Source organism: Scylla paramamosain, chromosome 12 (assembly GCF_035594125.1).
Source record: "Scylla paramamosain isolate STU-SP2022 chromosome 12, ASM3559412v1, whole genome shotgun sequence".
Lineage (NCBI taxonomy): Eukaryota > Metazoa > Arthropoda > Malacostraca > Decapoda > Portunidae > Scylla > Scylla paramamosain.
Genome location: NC_087162.1, coordinates 24981802 through 25007947, shown reverse-complemented (window position 1 = coordinate 25007947; position 26146 = coordinate 24981802). Strand labels below are relative to the sequence as shown.

The 26146-nt window shown below is 41.1% G+C and overlaps 3 protein-coding genes across 8 annotated transcripts in view; 2 read left to right on the top strand and 1 right to left on the bottom strand.

The window, feature by feature from the left end:
- LOC135105942 (achaete-scute homolog 2-like) overlaps nucleotides 1–1835 on the top strand; it is a 23787-nt gene extending 21952 nt beyond the window's left edge. Inside the window, 1 exon segment of the mRNA XM_064014672.1 lies at nucleotides 1–1835. This exon segment is cut by the window's left edge and continues 1202 nt beyond it. The gene's annotated coding sequence lies outside the window, so the exon portion shown is untranslated.
- An 8546-nt stretch (nucleotides 1836–10381) lies between these two features.
- Nucleotides 10382–24973, top strand: LOC135105936 (uncharacterized). 4 transcript variants are annotated; one of them, XM_064014660.1, is made up of 6 exons: nucleotides 10382–10520; nucleotides 17869–17940; nucleotides 18834–19133; nucleotides 19249–22507; nucleotides 23291–23445; nucleotides 23978–24973. In XM_064014660.1, the coding sequence occupies exons 2-6, from the start codon at nucleotides 17932–17934 to the stop codon at nucleotides 24851–24853; spliced, it is 4599 nt and encodes a 1532-aa protein (XP_063870730.1). In that variant the 5' UTR covers nucleotides 10382–10520; nucleotides 17869–17931; the 3' UTR covers nucleotides 24854–24973. The 4 variants fall into 4 exon arrangements, with proteins under 4 accessions (XP_063870730.1, XP_063870732.1, XP_063870729.1 ...); XM_064014662.1 differs by lacking the exon at nucleotides 10382–10520 and adding an exon at nucleotides 15864–16002 and having other exon boundaries at nucleotides 18834–19088; XM_064014659.1 differs by lacking the exon at nucleotides 10382–10520 and adding an exon at nucleotides 15864–16002.
- Nucleotides 11977–15579, bottom strand: LOC135105939 (uncharacterized). Of its 3 annotated transcripts, none has more exons than XM_064014668.1 (2): nucleotides 15480–15579; nucleotides 11977–13742 (listed from the first exon to the last, which is right to left on the bottom strand). In XM_064014668.1, exon 2 carries the CDS (start codon nucleotides 13734–13736, stop codon nucleotides 12039–12041), a length of 1698 nt encoding a protein of 565 aa, XP_063870738.1. In that variant the 5' UTR covers nucleotides 13737–13742; nucleotides 15480–15579; the 3' UTR covers nucleotides 11977–12038. The 3 variants fall into 3 exon arrangements, with proteins under 3 accessions (XP_063870738.1, XP_063870740.1, XP_063870739.1); XM_064014670.1 differs by having other exon boundaries at nucleotides 15513–15565; XM_064014669.1 differs by having other exon boundaries at nucleotides 15423–15547.
- Nucleotides 24974–26146: the final 1173 nt, after the last annotated feature.

The window sequence follows — 26146 nt, the reverse complement described above, 5'->3', positions numbered from 1 at the left end:
TCCCTCCGTCCACCTCCCAGCTGCCGCCCTGACGCCACATGGCCCACAACTGTCTCCCTCTGGGGTGAAGCAAAACAGCACCACAGATGTGACGGCTGGACGGTGACACACGGACGCCGGCTGATTCTTCTTACCGGTTTGAGCTCACTCAGGGCCTCCTCCGCCCGCTGCCCCTCCACCTCCGCACCACAACTGGCCTGCCACTGCCTGCTGCTCCCCACATGGTGAGCAGCACAGGCGGCCCTGCTGTCATCCGGTGGTACATTTACTTGTGCTGTTTCGTCTCTTCTCGTCCCTGATGCACGACACATCGGGGGCCAATAAACTGCGGGTGAAGTCTCCCAGCACGGCCATATGGCTGCCAACTGCCGCCAAGGAGTGGCGATGGTCGGGCAGATGGTCTTACCAGTGCCTGGAGTCATCGAGCGAGGCAGACACCCCCGCCACTCTGAGTACAACTTGAAACATCCCGTGGGACCGTGTCCAGGCGCTGCGCGTCTCCCAGACACCGCAGCCCCGCCCTGTCCCGAGGCATCCCTTGACCTGCCCCCACTGACGTCCTCCCCGCCCCAAGAACCATCACCTCATGACAGCCACTCCTTCATTTCTAACATATTACACCAAAGAATATCATTGTATTTTTGTTTATATTTAGATTATGTCCTGCATTGTAAGATATGATCATTACCCAGTATCCTATAAATGCAGCGAATATCAATACTGCGCCTCGGAGCGACACCCGGCCTGGAGGAGGCGCCGCGGCCGACCCCCGCATCCACTCCTCGGCGACCGCAAGCCGGCCAAAACATATCGTAGTGGCTGCAGCAGGAGGCGGATGCCTCACCAGTGGTCGGCTGCAGCACTGCCTCCAGCGGCCTCGCGGGGGCGCACGTGACGCTCCCTTAGTGTCGTCAGCTGCTCAGGAGTGTTGCCGTCATCGTCAGCTGTTTGGTAGCGTCCAGATGCCGCGTCGCTTCCAGCAGAAGGGTCGTCTTCGATCCAGCGTCCCGCGCGTACCTTTCCGTTCACTCCGTCAGCCGTGGCTTCAGCACACGCTGCTCAGGCTCGCTGATTTCATGTCACTTATGATGCGTAACTCACGCTGCTCCTCGCCTGTTGACGCCGCGAGGAATGTCAAAGGAGAGCCCCGAGCAGCGCTGCTGAAGCCGCCGCCTGGCGCCTCTCGGAGTACCACACATAGCAGTTGGTTCCACAAGCTGCTGACGGCACAGAGGGAGGCGTGCCCTAGTATTACCTGTGCACTGTACTAGTCCACGTGAGCTTCAGACGGTCACAAATAGTCACGTAACCCGATGCTGATCGTCCTCGTCCTCCTCCTCTGTGTGTTAGGGAAGGAGGGTGTCAAGGCCGCGCCACACACCCAGCCGTACCCTCGCCCCTGCCCCACGCCTCTTCAGCCTGTCCTACTAGCGATGACGGTCATACAGTAACCACACTTACTGAAGGGGCTGTGAACGCAGTGAGGCTGGCCATGTATGTTCGTGTGTGAGTATATGTGTGTACGTATGAGCGAGGCATGCGCACCTGTTATGTGTATGTGTGTGACGTCTGGCCGTAATGAGGGCGCCCCCATACATGGCTGTGGCGTGCCGGGGACGTACAGCTGCCCCACATGAGGGTATCCGTGACCGTAATGAATGTACACACTAGCCCATGTTATGTACACGAGCTTAATTAATAACGTACTATACCTAAGACTAATGAATGGACATGATGACCGCGGGCGTCCACCTGCGCCTAATTAAAAGTTTACCTGTAGGAGTGGCCACCGCTGGTCCCTTCATTAATGTTGGTAATAAAAAGGGTTTTGTAATCATCTTATTTTACTCATCCTTATAACCAGCCCATCCTGCCTCACTCCCATTATCACGGTCATCCTTCCACATACCCATTTACACACTGTGCTTCCCATCACGTCTCCCCTTCCTTCCCTGTCTCCCTCCCTCATCCCTACCTTTCATCTCACACTCTCTCCTTCACGCACACTCTCACCCTCACCACACTCACCACACATCTCACCGCACACCACCACAGCTTCACCAAGGTCACCGCGGCACAGGGAGAGTTTGGAGAGGTGAGTAAACTTAGTAAACCTTCATAAGTGATGCTCAGAACAGCGCTTCCCAACATCACAGCGAGGATGGTGACAATGGTGGTAGGTGCGGTGGTGATGTTGATGGAAACGATATAGAGTGAAATATTCCATAAAAGATATACAAACAAACAAACACACACACACACACACACACACACACACACACACACACACACACACACACACACACACACACACACACACACACAGCCGTAAAAAATTATATGAAGTGAAACTGTTCCCCCCAGAATACTATGATGCCAATGCAAAAAAAAAAAAAAAAAGAAAAGAAAAAGAAAAAGAAAGATGTGATTAAAGTATTTAAAGTAAACGACCAAACATGAAGAAGAAAACAATAAATAAATAAAAACAAACAAATGAATTAGCCAAATGAATAATATGTCAAGAAAAAAAAGTGCGATAAACAACATAATTAACTAAACGAACTAAATTACCTTCTTTTTTTCTTTCTTTTTTCTCTCTTCTTTTTCTCCATCTGAAAATGACAAAGTGAGCGAGATTTTACCGCATTTTTTCTTTGGCCAGTCCTTGATACCTAATAATAAATAAACAAACAAAATAACAAATAAATAGAGATAACCTGACACATAAACAAATCAATCAGTCAACAAACAAGTAAACAAACAAAGCACCAAACTAGCATCTATCACTCACTCACTCAAACAAATCACTCAGCCAACCAGAAGGACGGCCCATCTGTGCAAGTTAACTCACAACTCACATCTCAACAAGGCCAAACACTACCAGACAGGATTACAAGGCGCAGAACACCAAAACAAATATCCTTGTACTTAATAACTCTTAAGGACAGTATTCTGAGACCACTAGTTTCAAAAGGTTCTAATTGAATTTACACATGTTTTTAAGGGTGTTTTTATGGTTTCATTGACAGATTAACAGCATTTTAGCATTATTAACAGGAGGAACAGTCTTGAGAACCGGGCTAATCATCTCTGTGATCTCTGAAATTTATCGAGGTGAAACTGCAAAGTGTTTCTGAATCCAGGCTTAAGTCTCGCATCCTTCAATTTCCTATATCACCAGGACTCTTCTCTAAGGCCACGCAGAGATGATTATTCGGGTTTTCATGGGTGTTTCTCCAGTTGAGTTGCTGATTTTCCTGTTAAATTGTCACTAGAATCATGAAGTCATCCTTGAGAACCCAATTAACTTTCACTACAGCCTGCTGAATACAAGAATTAAAACCAAGAACTGTTTAGGAATACGGTTTTTAACACTACAAGGTTATGGTGATGCTTTGCTGGTGATGTTTTGGTGTTGTGATGACAAGGTGACGATATGGGGATGCTGTCATGGGTAACTCAACACAACAAGGGAATGGTGACACTTTAGAGAACAGAAAGATAACTTTGTCTTTCTGTTTAGGCTGAGGAACTATTTCAAGAGAGTTTAGGGAACAAAATATCTAAAAAGTTAAAGGCATTGTCTGATGGTGAAAGGCTGAAGGAAGAACACCTGCACTCAAAAGGACAGTACCTACTCACTCATTAGGGAAAACCTCTGCCACCTGCGCCTGACGGGAACCTCAGCCTACCAGGTGACAGACAAGGACATCTGAGAGAGAGAGAGAGAGAGAGAGAGAGAGAGAGAGAGAGAGAGAGAGAGAGAGAGAGAGAGAGAGAGAGAGAGAGAGAGAGAGAGAGAGAGAGAGAGAGAGAGAGAGAGAGAGAGAGAGAGAGAGAAAACCAAATAAACAAATAAGTGAAAAAAAATGCAAACAACTTAACTAAACAAATGCAAACAACGAAACAAAAACAGATCAATGAACAAACTAACGATCCCAGCAATCTTATCCCGCTTCACAGCCCATGACGAGGGAAAACCAGCAGCACGTCAGTTTGTTATCATCCAGTTGGCTTCGTTCAGTGCAGGCGTTAGTGGGGAGGAAGGGGAGGCGACGGAGGAGGAGGCCCACAACACAAGTACTGACAGGCATTAGCATACTCTTGTACAATCGACAAAGAAGTTGCGTCATGTTGTTCGAGAGCGTCTTATACTAAAAAAGATATATGTAAAAAAAATATCACATGACTGTTTTCATTTATAACATTCCTTGTCCTTGGTATTTGCGGAGCTCTTGATACAAACCACATCATTTATTTAGATATAATTTTCATTTCGATTTAGCCCTTTCGCTGTTATTTGGTTCACCTATTTTTAACCACTAATCGCTCTGAGACATTTATTCTTGCTCTACACCCACGCTAAAAATTGTACTATCTGTTTTTATTTTTTTTTCTTTAATCATTTTCCTTCTTATTTTTTTTTTCTTTATGTAGGAAGGATACTGGCCAAGGGCAACAAAAATCTAATAAAAAAAAAATGCCCACTGAAATGCCAGTCCCAATAAAAGATTTCATACATTTTTTCCCCTTTTTGTAGTGCTGTAAACAGTTGTATACCTCAGTGAAAAGGTTAAGAACATATGGAAATAAGAGGAAGCTACAAGAAGCCATCAGGTTTATAAATATGAACTGGGCTTGGTAGTGTTACTTCTTAAGGCGACTGACTGTAAGTACACATACCTTCAGCCTTCAGTTCCCGTTCTCGTTGGGGGAAAGCATTCACCCTTCAATGTTCTGTATTCCTAAACGTTACGGCGCATGATCCTGACTTTTAACAGGCAATGATAAAAGTTATTGTGATTTCCAAATGGACACTCGTGGTTTTACTTTCAAGGGTGCTTTCAGGGTTTAATTTCCAAACATACTTTCATGATTATAGTCTCTTTGGGTGCTTTCATTTTTTTTTTTTTTTTTTTTAAGTTTTCAAGGGTGCTTTGATGGTTTTAATTTCCAGCAGTGTCTTCATTTTAGTTTCCAAGAGTATATTAGTTTCCACAGGTGATCTCATGATTTTTACTAATAGTTTAACAGGAATTGAGCACCATGAATGGGAAAACACACCCTAGACAGCCCAAAATAGTTGTGATGAAAGCTCAAAATGTCTACGGATACAAGGCATTATTGTGTGGCCTTCAAGGAGCGGACCCGAGTTCCTCTAACGGAGACACACACGCACACACACACATACATACTTGGGACACCTGTTTATCAATATGGGCAATGTAGATCAACTATTTAATTTAAAAACGCCTCCACATCTTGTCCTGTGTATATTCGATGACAAAACATTACCACCACCACCACCATCACCACCACCACCACCACCACCACCACCACCACCAACAACAACAACAGTGGTCACATTTCCCCTTCCTAATCAGACAGGGGCGGAGTGTCCAGACGGGAGACAAAAATAAGCAAAAAAAAAAAAAAAACAATACAATTCCCCTCGATGAAATTTGCCACACGTCCTCTCCACAAGCCCTTGAATCCCCACATGTTGTAAATTCAGCATAATCCAATTTATCCACTAATTTATCCATTCCAGCGCCCGCCAAAGCTTTTCCAGGGAGAGGCGCGGCTGGAGAGTGGCGTGGGAGGCGTGGGTGGTGAAGAGGATGATTATTATTCTTTTTTTCTCTTTTTCTGTGATCATTTTTTTCCCCCTCTTTCCTCTTTTTCAATTACCGTCGTGTTTGGTCCCTTCCTCTTGTGTGTGTTGTGCAATACTACGATGCATTCATATCCATCACGTCGGAAATGGCTGCGTGTGTGTGTGTCTGTGTGTGTGTGTGTGTGTGTGTGTGTGTGTGTGTGTGTGTGTGTGTGTGTGTCTCTTGCTGGGACTCTGTGTGATTTTTTGTTCCTCTAGTGTGGTTGTGAATAATATATATATCTACGTATCTACCTATACTTCTATTTATCAATCCATCTATCTTTCTATCTATCCATTATTATTAATCTATATCAATCTAGTCTGTCGATATATATTTCATCTATCTATCTATTCATCTATCCATCTTTCTATCTACCTACCTATCTATTTATCTATCTATTTACATCTTTTTGTCTGTGCATTCAACTACGCAGCGATCTAAATTCAAACCTCAGTGAAATAATTCCTAAATAAACTCCAATAAACACTAGTTAACTTCACACTTCCTTCATACGTTTGGTCAAGACTTCACATACGTGCCAAGCAGCAATTAAGAGTATAAAAGTAGGAAAAAACTGCACACAATACACCAACAACATATACACAAGCCAACAAGCCTCGACCAGGACTATTAAAAATGACCACCACCACCACCACCACCACCTCCACCACCACCGTCACGCCTCGCCCGCCCACCACAAAATGGGGCTTGATCGGGTTCCCACGGTGCATGCAATTTTTTTGAGCCACGCAAAGCTCTTTAGTGGTTATTTCCTGTCCATCTCACGGGTGTTGTCAGGGTCAGCAGTGGTGGGGTGAGCGGTCAACCACGGCAGGCGGGCGGTCAAGCGGTCATCCCGAGAACCATAGAGCCATAGAATCATCCCTCCCTCCTCCTCTTCCTCCTCCTCCACCTCCCCTTGTATCTTGCGACACTACACACACACACACACACACACACACACACACACAGACTGTTTATCAATTAGCGATTTTGTTTTTGTTATTCATGGATTTGTTTTTTTTTTGTTCTTGGTCTGTCTCCTTATGCATTAAAAAAGAGAAAAAAATTCATATACGCACAAATCTATTGAAAAACCTTGAGTCATAATTACCAATAACATTACATTACACTGCCATCCTAACCACCACCACCACCACCACCACTAGACCAGCAGGTGCATCAAACCACTGCCATCCCCCCCATCCCCCAACACACTAATTACCACAACAGGGCCAGCAGCAGCAGGAGTAGCATCACCCCCTACCGTGACATCCCCAGTAACACCCACCATCCCACCCCGAGCCTCCCTCCTGGCCCCTCCCCCTCGCTTCCCTCGTCAACTCGTGAATGGCGGAGCATCACAACAGTCACACAGCGGCCAGTTCTCATTGTGCGGCGTGCCATTGTTGCGTCATAGAGCGTACGTGCATCCAGAGAGCCTCCCACAATGTTTCATCCGGCGGCGCTTGGTGGGTGGATGGATGGTGGGTGGTGGGTGGAAGGGACAGGGTAGGGACGGTGGGGAATGAGCTGAGGGAGTTTAGAATTATGGGCGGATGCGTGACAGTGAAGGATTCGGGGACCCGCGCCCACCCCGCCCCTCGGACGCACCTGTCTCGTTGTTATTCACTTGTTGATCCTCATCCTCCCCCCTTCCTCTCCTACCCTTCCTCTCCTCCTCCTCCTTCTTATCTTCCTCTTTCCCCTGCTATGCTTATACTAATGATCCTAATGATCTCTCTTTCCTTCTCTTCCTCCCCCTCCTCCTCCTCCTCCTCCTGCTCCTCCTCCTCCTACTACTACTACAACTAAAATTACTACTACTACTACTATTACTACTACTACTACTACTACTACTACTACTACTACTACTACTACTACTACTGCTGCTGCTGCTGCTGCTGCTGCTGCTGCTGCTGCTCTTAATACTATTATTACTCCCTCCCTTTCATTGCAGCTAACTATTGTGTTTTCATTTTTTGTTAGATAATTTTCCCTTGTTATCTACTATCTGAAATATAACCAAGTCCCGTTCTTCCATTCTCTCTCTCTCTCTCTCTCTCTCTCTCTCTCTCTCTCTCTCTCTCTCTCTCTCTCTCTCTCTCTCTCTCTCTCTCTCTCACACTACGACACCATTCATAGCTATCGTGGCATATGGTTCAAAGCTTTGTTGTTATTTCCCTGTGTGTGTGTGTGTGTGTGTGTGTGTGTGTGTGTGTGTGTCGGGAAACAAACAAGCCATCCCGCAGCATCAGCATCTTCCACACACACACACACACACACACATACACATCAGCATGGCCGGCAGCTAATTGTCCTCCCCAAGGTCACATGAGGCCTTTGCATAATTCAACAAAAGCCCTTCATTCAACACTGCCCACGTGAATGGAATTATCACACAATGCCACCGCAGGAAGCCATCATGTGGTAATCAAGTTATTTCCTACAAAAATTTGCATTTCTGATGTAGAGCACCTGTTCCTGCAAAGGTGATTCGTGATCTCACCCAGACACCTGCTGCTTCCTGCTCATCTCTCTCATTCCAATATTTAAACCAGTAATCAGGATTTTTCATACAAAAGTTTGGGGGGTTTTGATGTAAAGCACCTGTTACTGCTAGTTAAGTTGTGATCTAGCTGATGCACTTCCTGGTCCCTCATCTCTCTCAGTCATTCATCTGACATTTAATGATAAGTACTACGAAGCATTTAGAACTATCAAATATCCTTTATAATCTGTATTTCAGTATTTCATTATATTTAGTAACTGAGAAAGAACTATGTATTTGCTGTTTCATTTTAATACCTTTCAATCTTACATTTAAAACTTTAATAATAAGTAGTGCCTGCGGTCCTTTAAAATCTACCTGCCGCTGCAAATTGGGATGCGATCTACCCCATACATCTGCTGTTCTTTCTCTATCTCATTCAGTCTTTCAACTAAACCTTCAACAATAAGCGAAAGCCTGCCAATGTTTTGTATAACACTACCCGCCTTTTCACACCGATTCAAAACAGGGATATATAAGCATCATATATCTTTCCCTCCTCTATCATTAAGTACCAGCCTTGACCCCACCACTCATCACTACAGATGCCTATTGTGTCGTTCTATACAATGGGTCTTCCCCTAAACCTTCGGGACTTTAAAAGGGAGACGAGGCATCATAAACTTCCTTGTCATTGAAACGATAAATTCTATGCATTATCTGTGAAGGTTAAGTGGCTGTTCTAAGTTTCTACTCCCCCTTGTATGTGTCGGTGGAGGTTGAAGGGCCACTCTAGCCCTCCCCTCCCCTCCCTCCCCCGGTGTGTATCTCGTTAATGAATCGGTAATATCACTGTGTTTACGAAATACACACTGTCTCGTGTCACCCATTCCTACGCAGCACTCCCATAACATCACATACCCAACCTACACCTGTCCGGTAAACTTAAACCATCACAAAGCACATCCGCCTAATAAGCCCATAACATTACATAGGTCCACCAACACCCATCTAGTAAACAGCACACCATCACACACACACAACCCACACCCATCCAACAATCCCATAACCCACCCATAACCATCCAGTAAGCCGCATACTATCACATAAGCCCACACCCATCCTGCAGACCCTCACAGCTTACCCTCACTCACCCAGCACACAGCTTGTTTACAAATTCTACTTTGCTTATGACTTAACAGGCCAGCAGATGTTATACTCACTTGTGAAAGGTGATTCCATTTCTTCTTGAAGTGCTCCCATGTCCATCTTTGCATCATCGAGCCACGCAACACACCATGATAATGTATTTCACTGTTAAGTACTGAAGACATTCGAACTGGGCGCGGAATCAGTCTATTTATTTTCCAAGACTGCCGAGTGTCTCCATCCTGGTGACAAAAACAATAAACTATAATGTATTTCCTTCAAACAAATAGAAAAGTATATACACTAATGTCAAAGAAGACAAAATTCACTAAAAACGATGGAAAATTATATATACTTTTGTTTTATGGACATATGAATACAATATGTAACCAGTATTATTTGTTTGCTGGTAAATCTCAGGTACAAATACACATATACTGGGCAAGGCGGTGCATGGTACTGTACCAGCTTGCAATATTGACATACACGTCATCTGCTGTTACTTTAATAATATAATGCGATAATGCACACTACATGGTAATGAGAGACGTCAGAGTCACTATTGCATATTCACGTCATGCTCTGCACTACGCAGAAGTAGGTTGCCTGCCACCTACGTAAGGTTGTCCACATCTTCCTTTGTTTTATCATTTACTTTTTTTTTTTTATCTAGCAGACTCTTAAAAACGTATATGTTGAGAGGGTAAATACAATATATCATATTATATTTAGTGAATTATGTCGTTTCCTTTGGCATTATTGTATATATCAGTTATTTAAACTGCTAAGAGGAATGCATGGATAACAATCTCCCCGTGATGGCGGTAAGCAAGGCTAAAGCATACACAGCCACTCCAGCACGTGTTTGAGGCTTTGAGCTCGGTGGCAGTAACACAGAGCACTTACCACCTTGAAATGATGCACCCAGCAGTCATGGGAACATGATTTTATTTATTTATTTATTTATTTATTTAAAAAAAATAAATGAATAATCACAACTTCGTTTCCTACACTAACATCAATACATGGTGAGGCTTCGAGTGTGTGTTCGAAGAAGTGAAGCCAGCGATGCACCTAGAAAGCTGGGACACGTCATTGGAGTCAGTGATGGAGAGATGAGTGACTGTGGCGGAGCGTTGCTAGTATTTGTGGAATGGTGCGTCGTTTCATGAATGGATGGCAAGTGTTCCCATGACTGCTGGGTGCATCATTTAAAGGTGGTAAGTGCTCTGTGTGTGTGTGTGTGTGTGTTCAAAAGCAGTATAGAAATAGATAGGCTAATGCAACATTAAATTAAGACAAAATATGAAAATTCACTATGCTTGCTTTTTTTTCATAAACTAAGGTTATGAAGCTCACTTTTTTGAGGGCGGGACTAATATTTTTGGGTATTTCACATTGTTGCAGAGGACCATCATCTAAAATTAGTGTTTCAGCAGTTTTCATTCATCCCATGTGGTGTTGTGTACTAGGTCCCATGTGTTTAGATGTGTTCCATATTATAGTGTCCCATGTGATATGACATATACATGAGCTGTATTCCATGGTGTTATGTTCCCTATGGTATGACAATATGATGATATGACACAAGTAGAAATGTAACCTATGTGCATTTTATGACCTGTGAGATATGACCCTTTTGGCAATATATGCTAATACAAGTTCACATGAAAGTGACTGTTTTATGAAGTATATAGGCATATCAACACAACTGCAGCTCCAGACCAATCTGTACAAAATTTTAGTAGTATTGCAAAGGATGCCATGTACAGTATACTAAAAAGATTCAGACAGCTTTTAATGTATGTCAATCTAAATGTCCTTCTGACCATTGACACTCATTTTTTACTGATATACTCTAAAATATCTCCATTTCACTTTATCAAGCCTGGGAACCAAAGAGTATTACTTAATCCCTCCAGTCTTAGGTTGTAATGTTTGGTTATGAAAAGCCTCTCACTATTTAATGGCCAAAAGACAGACTGACACACAGCAGTTTGAGCAATTTCTGTGGTCTAGGGGAAATGAAAAACTCACCTTTGGTTAGGATTTGGTTATATGTTTCTCCCTTAACTTGAATCTTCAGTTACCTAACATTCCTTAAGTTCCCTGGGAAGAGATGAAGATTCAGAGTAAAAAAAGGGTTTGAGCTGTTCTACAGATGACTTTCTTGTAACAGGCATATCATTTTCTATATACTTTCTGAAAAATTCCCATATTTACCTTTGAGCAATAACTAAATGAATGGTAGTAACAATAGTAATTCCTTGAAGTGATTCACTATGGTGCAGTGCCACAACTAACTTAGTGTTAGTTGTTTGCTTAAGTGGCACAAAATCAGTAAGGCCAAATGTTTGCTCTGTATTTCTAAGAGTAACACAAGTTTATACTGGTACATACCAGCATAACATCATGCATTATTCACATGCACACTGTTCCTGAGTAACACTACAATCACTTTATCACAGCCAAACAAGGAGTACTATTAAGCTGCACTGAATTTCAATGAGCTGAGATCAGAAACGGTTTCATTGCACCTGGTCTTCATCTTAACACCATACACCCACCTCTTCTGCTTCAAGAAACAAAATAATATTAATCTTCTAACTTTATCGTTCAAATTTTGGTAACTATACCCATACAAGCCAAATAATGTTTTAACATAAAAGGAATCAATCATGTTGTATAAAAAATTTACTGATGTACTTAACAAAACTTACAACATTAACAATAACAACTCAGTCAAAGTCATCTAGTGTTGTGGCATTCCTCTCTTCTCCAAGTAGCCACGGTCTGTCTTGCCAGAATTCATCCTTAATTACGTCAAAATGGCCAACAATAATATCTCTGCACTCTTCCTCTTTGCCTTCCCCTGCGTGATTATTCTCTGAAAGCTCACCAGAAAACCTGTCTAACTCTTCCTTAACCATTTTTCGATACATGACAGTTCCTTTTCTGAAGATGGCATCTTCATCATCATAATTTTGGTTGAATCTGCTTATTAGAATTGATCTCTTATCCTTAGAAAATGTTCCACATAATATTTCTTCTGCATTCTGTCTAGAACACTGTCCCTGTTGTACTAAGGTCCAGAAGCAAGTGTTGTACATGTTATTGATGTGACAATCTGCCTGACGCCAACTGATATAATCCCTTAAGCAAGAATTATTTGGATACAGTACTACCCGAGCATCAAAGGCTGGACAATACTGCAGCTTGATGTCTCCAAACATACTCTGCCAGTTGTACACATAAACACCAGCAAATAGGCTAACAATGCTGGAGATGATTTTGCTTCCTTGGCGATTACACATCTTTGAGTATCTATGGATGACAAATGAATACTCATCACTTTGACCATAAGAAAATATGATGTCAGGAAATTTGTCCATTACCGAAAAAGCTGCCTTATTCATTAACTCAATTGATCTCAGATCATTAGGTTTTTTGAAATCATGCTTTTCTGAAAAATTGTGAAATGCTTTCCCATCAATTCTCACCACCATCCAAGTGTGAGGTAATAATATTTCTTTCTTCTCGAAATGCTTCAAATAACTTAGTTTGGCATTCAGCTCAGTAGGTTGTTCTAACACAAAAACTTCACTCCAGAAGCTGTCTTTGATGAGATCTGTATGCATCACAATGACAGTGCTCTGAGTTCTCTGAATTATGGATCCATTCTGAGTGGTAACTGCTTTCTGTACCTTTTTACGCAGAGCAATACTTCCCTTCTTGAACACATTTTCTTCTTTATTGTAATTTGTATTGCATCTTGTAAACAAAAGTTCATTTAATGCTCCTTCATTTGCTCCTTTCAAAGTTTCTGCAGCTTTCTCAGGCAACATCCCCTCTTTGGAAACAAGTCCCCAAAATGCAGTTTTATACAAGTTTTGATGGTGGCAGACATTTTGTCGTTTGGTCATGTAGTCCCGTAAACTCTGGTCATCTGGCAGCAAGTGAACAGCACCTTCTATCACTGGTGGAAAGGTTAATGCTGAAGACTGAATGTAATATGGCCATTTGTGCACAAAGGCTGAGGACAAAAGGCTACACACATTAGTTAAAAGTTTTGGTCCTCTTCTCCTGTACAGTGTTGTATTCTTTGAGAACACAAAATTAAACTCTTGAGAAAAACTGTAACAGAAGACTATTTCTTTGAAGTCCTGCATAACAAGATCCACTGATGCTTCCAACAACTTGGTGAGGCTGTGGTCATTGGGTCGTTCCAACTTGTGCAAATCATAAAGTTCTTCATCAATTTTTAATCCAAGTCCAATTACAATCCAGTGCCGTGGATCAAGCTGTCCTTCCTCTTCAAAAGATTTCACATACTCAAACTTGCTGTGAGCCATTGGATACAAGTCTGTATGGATTCTTCTGAGTATGGGGAGGAGGCGGGATCTCTTAAGTGCAGTTCTTGACAAGAGCTGAATCATGGGTACCTGAAAAGAAGATAAACTTTGTATTACTTTAAAATCAACAAATGTCATTTTACATAAAAATTTCAAATAATATTTATATTAACACTTTTAATATATGATAATCAGTTGTATCCATATTCTCAGAATGTTGCACCTTTTATCAAAGTTAACTATAAGCCTCTGGGTAATGAATTATTATTTGTTAAACACTCATGGTTTGTAACCTGCAGAAGTTTGTGAGAAAATTTCTTGTAGTACCAGGCATTGTTAAATGATTGTTGCAAATCACAGAGAATATACACATTGCATTTAATTCAAACACTCATCACTCATTATACTTTAGTGCAATCATCAATCTTGTACAAGGGCAATCTAATCCTATGTATGTTATGATTTGCATACCATCAGTACATATGTTCAGTTTTGACAAAGAAAAATAGATGCTGTTGATAAAATGTCAAGCTACACTCATCACACTCCATTAAACAATAATCATTTACCCTGGTACCCAAGCAAAGCCCTCTTAAAGTGAGTTGTCTGATATGAAGAAGAAAAAAAAAAAGGAATTATTTTGCCATGGATGGTTAAAAAGAAAATTTTCTAAGAATAGGGAAAATCCATCCAGCACATCACACTGATAACTTTGTTGACTTTGATTATGTGTAGCCCTTGTGGGAATGTCTGGGTGAGAATAAAATAAATAAATGAAATAAATAAGTGAATCAACTGATAAAAAAGAGGGTGTGTATAGCTGCATTCAATGGTAGTCCTCTTCCAGCATGGCAGTGTCCTCGCTCACCCAATATAGCAACATTGCAACAGAAATGCATAGTTGGCAATTCATACAGGTAGGCTGCAGGGCTGGCCAGCCAGGGACCCCAATGCTCCACAAGTGCCCAAAGCAAGGTGCAAGTGGGCTCAGTGTGTATGTAAGAAGGCTGTTATTAGTTTTTTGCCAAATTGCCATGTTCAGGAAAGAAGTGTGCTTCTTCCCTCATGTTTATTACAGTTAGTACTGGGCACAGGCACAGAAGTGGGAGGAGGGGAGGAGATGCAAGTGCTTCAGCTGGTTCTGCCTGGACTGCCAGGCCTTATGCAGCTACTCCACCACCTTATCTACATCCGGAGTGTATTTCACACACACACATGCATGCATGAACTCAATATCTGAACCACACAAAGCCCACACTGGTAACAGTATCAACATGAAGTGTCTAATCTGTTGATAATGAGCTGACAATAGAAAGAGCATTCCACTTTTTTTTTTTTTTTATGTAAGAGGGCCACTGGCCAAGGGCAACAATTTGAATAAAAAAAAAAAGCCCACTTAAATGCCAGTCTCCAGAGCAATGCCAAATAGAATGATCAAATAGCAGAGGATAGGTGTCTTGAAACCTCCCTCTTAAAAGAGTTCAAGTCATAAGAAGGAAATATAGAAGCAGGCAGGGAGTTCCAGAGTTAAGCAGGGAAAGGGGCGAATGAAAATACTAGTTAACTCTTGCAATAGAGATGAGAGCGAAGAGACTTGTGCAGCGAGGCCGCGGGAAGAGGGTAGGCACGCAGTTGGCAAGATTAGAAAATTAATTAGCATTAAAATAGTGGCAGAAGACAGCACGTGATGCAACGCTGTGGCAATGAGAGGCTTAAGTCTGACTCCACCCTGGAAGATACCGAAATATATCTTAAAACATGCTAAAATACCAAAATGAAGAGTCGAATGTCTCTACTAATATGCGGCTGGTATTAGAAAGGTCATACCACACAACTGCCATGAGATAATTCAGTCCCTACTCAGCAGTTAACTCCACGCTGGCCTTTGTTTACACACACACACACACACACACACACACACCTGATACACATTTGAATCTGCGGAAAAAAAAGTGCAACATAAGATCATTATCCCTTTAATCTGAGTGATTAATATATCTTCTATTTGAATGTAGAAGAAAAAAAGAAGAAGTTTAATGAGAGCCAAATGTAATAACCATTGAAAAATCCGAACTTTGGTGTGGGTGTAATGTACAGCCACCGTATTGATCAATTTCATTAAGTGATATATTTTCGACTTAGATGCCAAACAAATAATGCGTTACAATTTTGATGAGTTAGTTATGATGTAAGTCCACCTGTCGTGAGGAAAATAGACGCAGTCTTGAACGCATTTTGTTTACATACGAGTGGTGAGAGGGAGGGAGGTGCAGGCGCTGGGATGGCATGTGTCCTGAAACGTAGAAGGGAATTACAGGAGCCAACCAGCAAGTCACCAGTGTAGTGGGGGGTGAGTATGGTGGGTGAGTGTCATGGTGTTAGATTTTAGTGGTGGTATAAATGGCGCACTGTCTTGAGGCTCAGACTGCTCCACTGGGACACCTTTAGGTTCACCATTGCTGCCACACACAGACTTTGGTATTTTAACAGACAGGTGAAGATTCAGTAACGTGATTTTGTATTATCTCGTTAATTAAGCAATCTATTAATAGTATCACCTTGGAAACCTTCGTGAATCCTCCCTTTTAGAAAATGTCTTAACTACCTTGTTATTCTGGTTGATAAAACATTAATATTGCGTACTTGTTATTCAAATGTACTCTATTTCACTAGATTTTATTAGACTCGTACCATATTATATACAATGGAAGCAGTTGATGTAATGTTGATGACATCTCATTAGCATGGATGTCTCTATCTTTTATCTTTGTGGTGGAAGAAAGAGAGGGGCGTGGGGAGCTTGCATCATTTGAGTGGCTGGATCTTACTTAGGCAAGGACATGGGGTTTCTGACGTTGCCCAGTTGCAGTCTATGACAAAGCCATGAACTTTATCATATTTTCATCAATATGGGTGAACGCCATCTTGATGTTTCTCACCAGATTGTACATTTGTCCAGTGATCTTATTTATGTGCTTCTCAAACGACAATTTATCAGAAATTGTTACTCCCAGATCTTTTTCTTCAGTTCTTATAGTAATTTTCTCATTTCCCACATAGTACTTGCCTTCCGTTCTTCTTGAAATTTTTCCAAATTTCACCACACTACATTTCTTGGCATCGAACTCCATGTTCCACCTCATTGATCATTCATTTATCTTAATTAAGTCTTCATTCAAAGCTTTGCAGTTTTCTTCATTTGTTACTTTTCTCATAATCTTAGACATCAGCAAAGAGGCTCGTCTAGCTTGTCACCCCTTCTGGTATGTTGTTTACTTGTATTGCAAACCTAACTGGTGCTAGTGGTGATCCTTGCAAAACTCCACTTATTACCACTCTCCACTTTGACTTTTTGCCTCTGATTACTGCCTCATTTCTCTATCTCTCAAAAAGTCAGTCATCCATTTTAATAATGATCCTCTCAGTCCTCCTATATTTTTTTCAGCTTCCACATTAGCATTTTGTATGGTACTTTATCAGATGCTTTTTTAAAGTCCAAGTATATGCAGTCAGTCCATCCATCTCTCTCTTGCATTATGTCCATTACTCTTGAGTAGAAGCTTATCACATTTGTTATACAAGATCTTCCTCCTCTGAATCCAAATTGTCTCTCAGTTATCGCATTGTTGCCTTCCAGGTATTTCACCCATGTGTTCTTGAGCATCTTTTCACAAATCTTTGGTGTGTGTGTGTGTGTGTGTGTGTGTGTGTGTGTGTGTGTGTGTGTGTGTGTCTCTCTCTCTCTCTCTCTCTCTCTCTCTCTCTCTCTCTCTCTCTCTCTCTCTCTCTCTCTCTCTCTCTCTCTCTCTCTCTCTCTCTCTCTCTCTCTCTCTCTCTCTCTCTCTCTCTCTCTCTCTCTCTCTTTAGACAAGGGATATAATGACTTTTATATCACTAGAAGGGTACACACACACACACACAAAAAAAAAAAAAAAAGACCATGCACATCTGGTGACAAAGTGGTTATATATCTTATCTGGAGAGAGAGAGAGAGAGAGAGAGAGAGAGAGAGAGAGAGAGAGAGAGAGAGAGAGAGAGAGAGAGAGAGAGAGAGAGAGAGAGAGAGAGAGAGTCCTCACTTGTCCAATGTGATAACACTGCAAGGAAAATGCATAACTGGCAACTCAAACCTGTAGGACATAGCCCAGCCAGCCCAGCTCCACACAGACCTGCAACATTGCCTAATAAAAAGCCTATTTCATATTTTTCTTTACAGTGGTTTACATGCTGATGCTGATGCACCTGCACAGTTTCTTCAGGTCAACTGCACTGAGGGAGAATGAAGCCAGTAAGATAATACCTCTTAAAGTAACATATTATGATAATAGGGCATTATTTTTAATAGATAACAAATGGAATTGAATATCTGCTCTAGTTTTGCTGTATATGAAAATCTGGTTATTTAGTTATCTGATTTGCTCTGACACTCACTTCTTCAAACTCTGTCAAAGAATGGCTGGAAGAGAAAAGACTCATACAGTGTACTCTTGCTCATTCTGCCCCTCCCCAGCCTCCCATTCAATTCTGTGCCCCTTTCCCTTGTATACTGGGATTACAGCATGTAGAGAGGACAGAAGAGGAGCAATTGGTGAAGAGAATTGGATCAAACATGAAAAGTGAAAGGCTATCATCAATGGGACTGATAGACAATGTGAAGAGAATGTCAGATACAAGAATTATGCTTATGGATTCAGGAAGAATGGTTGTGCATGATAAAAGTGAATGGAGACCAGTTGTGAAAGCATAAAATGGATATAACACTGTAGACCTTGATGGGAGGTTCAGTTGTATTTGGTCCATTTAAATGATCAGATCAGATGGTGGAAAGGTGTCAGGGACCCCAGACCACTTACAGCTTCATTTGACACTGTGTAAGTATTGAAGTGCAGTAGGTTCTGAAGTCTGATAAAAGCAAATTCTAATGGCTATGTTGAAGTGTGATGCGTTGAGGAACTAGCCTATCCCAAAGTGACCACATTTCATACTGTCATACTGTCTTGCATATCATGATGCCTCATTTGGGTTCATATTACTCCCATTGCTTCACTTGACCAAAGTGTTATACAAGATGAATATATCACAGGTTTTTATTTTCTTCATTTTCCTAGTATTATAAACAAAATATAATAGTAATTAATCAAATGACTACATAAATCTTACTAACTAAATCAATGTTTTCAGATCCTCCCCAAAGGCAGTGGTGTGCCACAGGTACAGGGGATCTTTTCCTCCCCTCGGACAACCATCATCCTTGCCCCGCCATCAGCAGCAGCAGTGGGAGCCTCACCCCTGCCCATGGGAACTTCCTTCTCTAACCCCCTCATCCTGCCTGCCCCTCCCACTTCCACCATCACTTTAGCTGCCCACCGAGTGCCTCAGCCAACACCTGTCATGCTGCCCTTGACCAAGAGTACCATGTCACCCACTAATATTCAGGTGCAGTGTCCCCTTCTTGCACCAAAGAACTTTCCTCTGAGAATTGTAAGTACATTCAGTATTCTTGACATGTTCTTGGCCTAATTTAACCGCACCATTTTATAATATGTAACCAATGAGCATGTTTTATTTTCGTAAATTTATTTAATTTTCTTTTCAGGAACTTCAACAACCAACTGCTCTCTACTCAAGTGGAAAAAGTTTCAAGAGACACCCATGTAAGAAAAATAAAGAAAGAAGTGATGGTAGACAAAGTCAAATTAAATATTCTAATTCTGAAACTCCCATCCTTCCCAAAAGGTGTCAGTCAGATCCTCAAACTGTGATACTGCTGCCTTCAGCCCCAGGCAAGGCAGTGACCCTGCCTCCCTCTGTGCTAGTCCCCAAGTGTTCTCTTGTAATTGCTGATGAAATGCACTCACAATCTGTCTCTAAGGAGGGAAGAGAAAACAAGAGGAATGATAATAAGGAGGTGACAAAGAAACTGTCAGGCAAAGTAAAGAAAGTAAATCAAGTAAAGTTCCCACAAAGCAACAGTGACAGACTCAATAAAAATGTGGGAAATTGTTCAAAAACTTTGGGATTGAAATTTCTTAAGAAAAAATCTGTAGATCACCAAAGTATTGCAGAAGATGAGACTGGCAAAATAAAACCTTTAGATATTCATGAGGATGATATAAGAGAAGACTCATCTCTGCCAATAGTAGAAAGTGGCAATCCACTTTATGTCCCAGAATCATTCATTTTGTCAGCAGAGGGATACCTGAGTCAGTCAGGTAATTTTTCCCATCAGCAAGATGTTCCTCATCACCCTCCACCACCTTATCCGCAAGACTCGGTGGTTGACATTAGTTCTGGTTCTAAGAGCACTGAGGCTCAGCAGGATCCTAACCAGTGCCAAAAGGAAGCATCACGACTTGCCGTCAATGATTCCAAATCATTCCACGGAAAAAGAAAGAAATGTGAATGGAAACACAAAAGGCATAGTATTATGGGAAGAGCTACTAATGCATCAAGCAGTGTATCTGTACCTGAAATTAGGTCTGATTTTTCCAGTAAAGTTACTGGTGAAGCTGACAGTCACATAACTCCATTGTCATCTTCCCCCCTCTCACCTGAATGTTCTGGGCCATGCACAACCCCCAGTTCTTCATCAGATCCATCTATTAACATACCATTAGGAAAAACCTGTATAACTGATACAGTAACAGTAGTTTCATCCTGCTCTTCATCTGCCTCACATTCTCATTCTTCCCCGGTCAAGAATAGAAATATAACTCCATCTTTATGTAAACTGGAAACAAATCATAAGAGTCCCATCTTTGAGCAACACATTTCCTCCCCTGCACCACGTTCCTCCCTTGGGGATCCCCAAGATATACTACTTATACCTGGAAAGTCTTCTCAGAACAAATCATTTGAACAACCCTACCATTTGTCCACTAGTTCTGTAGGTGTATGTATAACAGATGTTCCCTCAAGTTCTTCCTTACCTTCTGAACTGTCACCCACTCAACCTGCTTCCCAAACCTCATATTGCTCACAATCATCTGTAGTTACTCATCTGTCACACTCTCCAGCATCTTCCTTGACTCATGAAACTAATACCAGCTTTTCTTCCTGTAATGGTGCCACACCTTATGAACTCAAATCTGGAGCTACTGCCTTGTGTTCACAAGCTGGTCTCCAGCTTGCTCTGAATGCTCAGCGAACACAAAGTTCTGTGTCTTCACATTTGAATGAGTGTGATCAAGCTCCAGGCTCTGCATTTTACTTCCAGTCACCTCAGTGTAGCACAAGCTTGCATTCAGTGTTGCCTAGCCATTCCTCCATCCCAGGTTCTGTGACAAACTCTGACAGCACAGCCTCATGTCCTTATATACCATCTGAGGATCAGGCATTCATCCATAAAGTTAGCTCTCATCCATCTTCATATGCAGATTCCACACAGTCAAGCTCTTTTGCACAGTCTCTTCAGCCTGCACCATTCATGGATCCATCTCATCTGAATTCTTATTCACAATCTTCTCAACCAAAGTTAATTACTAAGTCTCCACATTCACATTATACATCCTCACATCAGCTTCCATCATACACACAGTCTTCATCATTATCTCACACACCATCAACACAGGTAGTCATAAATACTGTGGCTGATCATTCCACTTCTCATGCTCACTCATCTTCATTAGTTGCACACGTACAGTCTTCTCAAAGCTCACGTATGGAGGAGCCACATCCAGATCCATGTCTTCACACTGAACACGCATCTTATCTTCAACCAACACAGCCTCTTTCACTATGTGGAGAGAGTCAGCATGGAAAAGCTGTCTCTAATCATCATTCTCCACAAGAGGTGTCCTTTCCTTCAGAATACACTTCCTCTTACCCTTCACCACAGGGAGGATCACATTCCCATCCCTCTCATACTCCTGTGTCAGTGGAGAACTTGCCAGCAATAGCCATGTTTAAGGATAATTCACAATCTCCAGTTCTTCCTCTGTATGCAGCTTCCCATGATGTGTCTGCATCCCAGTGTTACGCAGATTCTTCCAGCATACCTTATGCTTCTCAACAGACAAGTATTCATGATCCACATTATTACAGTCTAGGTAGATTTAAGGTATCATCATCATCTTCAGTAGATGTTAGTTCCTCTCATTTCATCTTGGAAAAGTCCTTGAACCCACCATCTTATGAAGCACACATTCAGAATGCTGCATCATACATTACCTCAGAAAGCAAAGAACAAGTAACTCAGCATAGTTTACAGAGTGGCCATCATCAAACATCTCCTACAAATTACTCATTGTCTTGTCAAATTGTACAAAATCAAGGAACACAGCCCCTACATGAAGATGCAAAAAAAGTTGCATGTTCATCCCCCTCTCCTCTTCTCTCACTGACTTCATCTCCAAGATATGCATATAGCCAACAGTTAACTCATGAGGATCCACACATAGAACATTCAATTATAGCAGACATAGCTCAAGGAACTTATGATTATGATATTGAAGAACCATCACAGACCTACCTTCCTCCCACTGCTCCTGATGCACAAATTGCTCTCCATGCTGAGAGTCAAGCTTCCAGCACTGTAGAATACAATGCCAGCAACAATCCCAGTGAGAATCATAGCACTAGCATCCACATTACTTCAAATTGTGTGCAAAACAGTGATCAATCAAGAATGCAGAGCTCCCAGAGCAGAGTGCTTGTATATCCATTGGCCAGACAGGATTCCCTGTATAAGAATAGTGATCAAGACGACTTAGGTCTCTCAAGTTGGACAAGTAATGCCCAGAGTGCAGGACACAGTGAGAATCTGAGGATTGAGAAGCTTTTGTTCATACCTCACTCTGAGCAAACCTGTTTATATATGAAGAAGGAATCGTCAAAAAACTTGCCAGGTGATCCCGGTAAGGATTATTTCTTTCGCTTTCAGTATTATTACAATTGTAAGTGCCGTCAAGAGCAGTTTAAATTTGGTGCTTGAATTGACAAAGCTGTCACATAACACTGATTTAAGTGGCAAATTTAAACTGCTCCTTAATAGTATACTTAATTATTCATTTCTTTTTCTACCACACCACTTTTTTCATTAATCAATATATATATATATATATATATATATATATATATATATATATATATATATATATATTATATATATATATATATATATATATATATATATATATATATATATATATATATATATATATATATATATATATATATCACACTTTTTTTTTCCATCATACAAGACCAAAAAATATATATATACCCCGGTGGTTAGGTTTTGGCAGGTCTGGGAGTTATTGTTAGAGTTTTGAGACACCCTAAACCCCTCCATTTGACAGTAGTTCCCTGATGTTCCCTTTCTTGTTAAATTATCTCCATAAGGTGTCAGAACATTACAATTAGAATCCAGTATTGACAGATGGACTTCCCACACCCATTTTTCACCAAGATTTGACTGCAACTTCTTCCTCAAGGTTAAGTTTAAACTTTCAGTTATCATTTTGACATCGTTGAGGAAGTCAAGCAGTGGTGGTGCTTGACACACTTGTATCTAAAGAATAGTCTTAAGGGAGTGCTTCAAGTGTGGCAAACTGTTGTGAACTGTGTACTGCTGAACACAGTCACTTCTCGGCAAAGATGTATGTGTGCATATGAATAATGCTTATTACCATTCTTAGGGTTGCATTTAAGGAAGGACGTGATGCTGAAAAAGTTCTGGATTGAAGAGGACGAGCCAATTGCAGAAGAGATTGTGTCTTCACTTGCAAATAGGCTTCCAGCTCCACAAACTCCACCATCAAAACAACAAAAGCCCAGGCAAATGTTGTGTCAGGTAAAGCCTTATGTTACTAGTTAATTTCTCTCTCTCTCTCTCTCTCTCTCTCTCTCTCTCTCTCTCTCTCTCTCTCTCTCTCTCTCTCTCTCTCTCTCTCTCTCTCTCTCTCTCTCTCTCTCTCTCTCTCTCTCAATGAACAAATCAACAATTGTCAGTTTATGATAGATGCTCATAGTTGTCAAAAAATAGCCTAATGGTAATGTGTACATTTCTGTATTCCAGTGCATAAAAAAGTTGTATAACATTGATGATGAAAACTGATGTTCCACAGTGTATGTTAATCAGAAAACATTGTGCAAACCATAATAATTCTAGTGCTGATATATAGATATTTCATCCATTTACACTTTTTAAAAATCTCCAATATTATTATTAGGTAATTTTGGACTACATACTTCAGTCTTAGTCACAAATCACTGCTTGTTAAGCTACATGGCCATGTTTTAGTTGTTTAGTGACTAAGTAGTTTACTTCAGCAAGATTCACTTAAATAAGTCCTATTTGCCTCATCAGTTAATATTTTCTACAGATCTGTGGTAAAATGCTGAAAGGTCGCAACAGTCTAAGGTGTCATCTGAACAGCCACCATAACATACAGCCACACTCCTGTCCAACCTGTGGCAAAAGCTTCACCAACCGCAGTGTTCTGGTGGAGCACCTCCGTATACACTCTGGAGAGACTCCTTACATGTGCAGCCTGTGTAATGCAGCCTTCAAAACACGCTCAGGCCTCCTGAGACATGGAAGTATGCACACCACTGCTCGGCCACATGAGTGTTCCATGTGCTCCAAGAAATTCAAAACCAAGTTGGTGCTACAGCAACACATGAAGCTTCATCTAACAGATGTATTTACCTGTTCAGAATGCGGAAAAACATTTGAGAGGCGCAAGTCTCTGGCAGTTCACAAAGCATTCCATCATCATAAGACTCAGAGGTTCACATGCCCTTACTGTTCCAAAGGGTACCACTTTCGAACCTTGTTGAACCAACACATGCAGCTCCACTCCAATGTTCAAAAGCACGTCTGCTCTGTATGTGGGAAAGCCTTTGTGTGGCGGAGTGGCTTGGCTGCTCACATGAAAACTCACTCAACTAACCGTCCAAAGTGTGATATCTGTGATATGCGTTTTGCTTCAGAGAAAAGACTCAAGTCACATTACCGGCAACATAGTAACCCTAAACCCCACCAGTGTAAAGTGTGCAGCAGATGTTTCTCCCATGCGTATCTCTTGGCTTCTCATTCATTAATACACCAAGAAAATAAGGAGTATGTATGTCAAAAATGTGATATTGTATTTACCAATGCAAAGAAGTTTAGAAAACATTTAGTGACTCATAAAAAAGAAGAACCAAGAATTTGCAGACTATCTGGTACTGTTGAAGCACCAAAACCAGTTTTATGATACATGTAAGTGTTTTTGCCTCAAAACATGTCATTACTGAAAATATACCAATGTATAATATTAACTTATTTTGGACATGCACAATACAAAATATAAAATGAATAATAGTCAATTTATATACTATGTATGTACTATATCAGGCTGCTGTCCTTGTAAAGGGAATAATCAGGGAAGGGGATCCACAAAGAGAAATTTTTAACATTGCATAGTTCAAATCATGCCCCTTGAATCTCATTAAGTCAAGTCTACCTCATGACTTGTCTCACGAGTCATGCAGAAATTCATGTATGCATTTGACCTAAAAACACATTATTTTTTCTTAGCACACAATGTTTGAAGAAACTACACCACTGGTGAATCACTAAAAGGAGAATTGATGATACTGAATATCTCAATTAGGTTTTGAGAAAAAATGTTGCTGTGTTAGTGTAAGTGATCTTGTGTTATGACTGTTACACACACCCACACACACACACACACATATATATATATATATATATATATATATATATATATATATATATATATATATATATATTGAAAACTGCATTTGTTTGGGTAGCAGTTTTATAAGTAATGTCTCAACTTGCCAAACTTCTGGATAGTTGATACCTATGTCACTCCAGCAGAAGACTTCTGGCCAATCTTTGAGTTAAATTTTTGTACTTCACAGAAATTAACAACTTTTATTCTGTGGGTCAGAAAAACTATTGCAAATTGGGGAATAAAGATAGAGCTTTAGTTCTTTCTGACAGCAGTGTTGAATGGTGTGTTCTGTAATACTGCCAGAGATGTCAGGATAGGTTTACTTCAATTTCACTGCTGACATGTGTGAAGTTGTCAACAATTACCTCTATGTAAGGTTGTATGTTGCTGCTGATGTCTTTGTGGGAGAATCAAGGAGTAGGTTTACAGGATGGGATATCACCTTTTATGAAATTATTTCCCAGCAAATGAAGCTGGAAATGGGTGTCTTCCCTCTTTCCTGTAAACTGACAGATTTCTTTGATGTGATAATTGTCTGCTTTAGGGCCAAGAATCACAACCTTTTCTCAAAGGTTTGTTGGTCTCATTCAGTGGCATAGGTGGGAGGCAAGACAATGAATATTTGAAGGAAAAGAAACATACAAATTCTGATTGCTAAATCTTGCTGAATGATTTTGATACCTGTATTATATCCCAAAGTCCAACAATAGATCATGAAGGGAATCGAATCAGATTGTTGTAGTCCTATGTATACTGAGTATAACCTACCTTTGCATATCCTACCACATTTTATACCATTAAAAATTA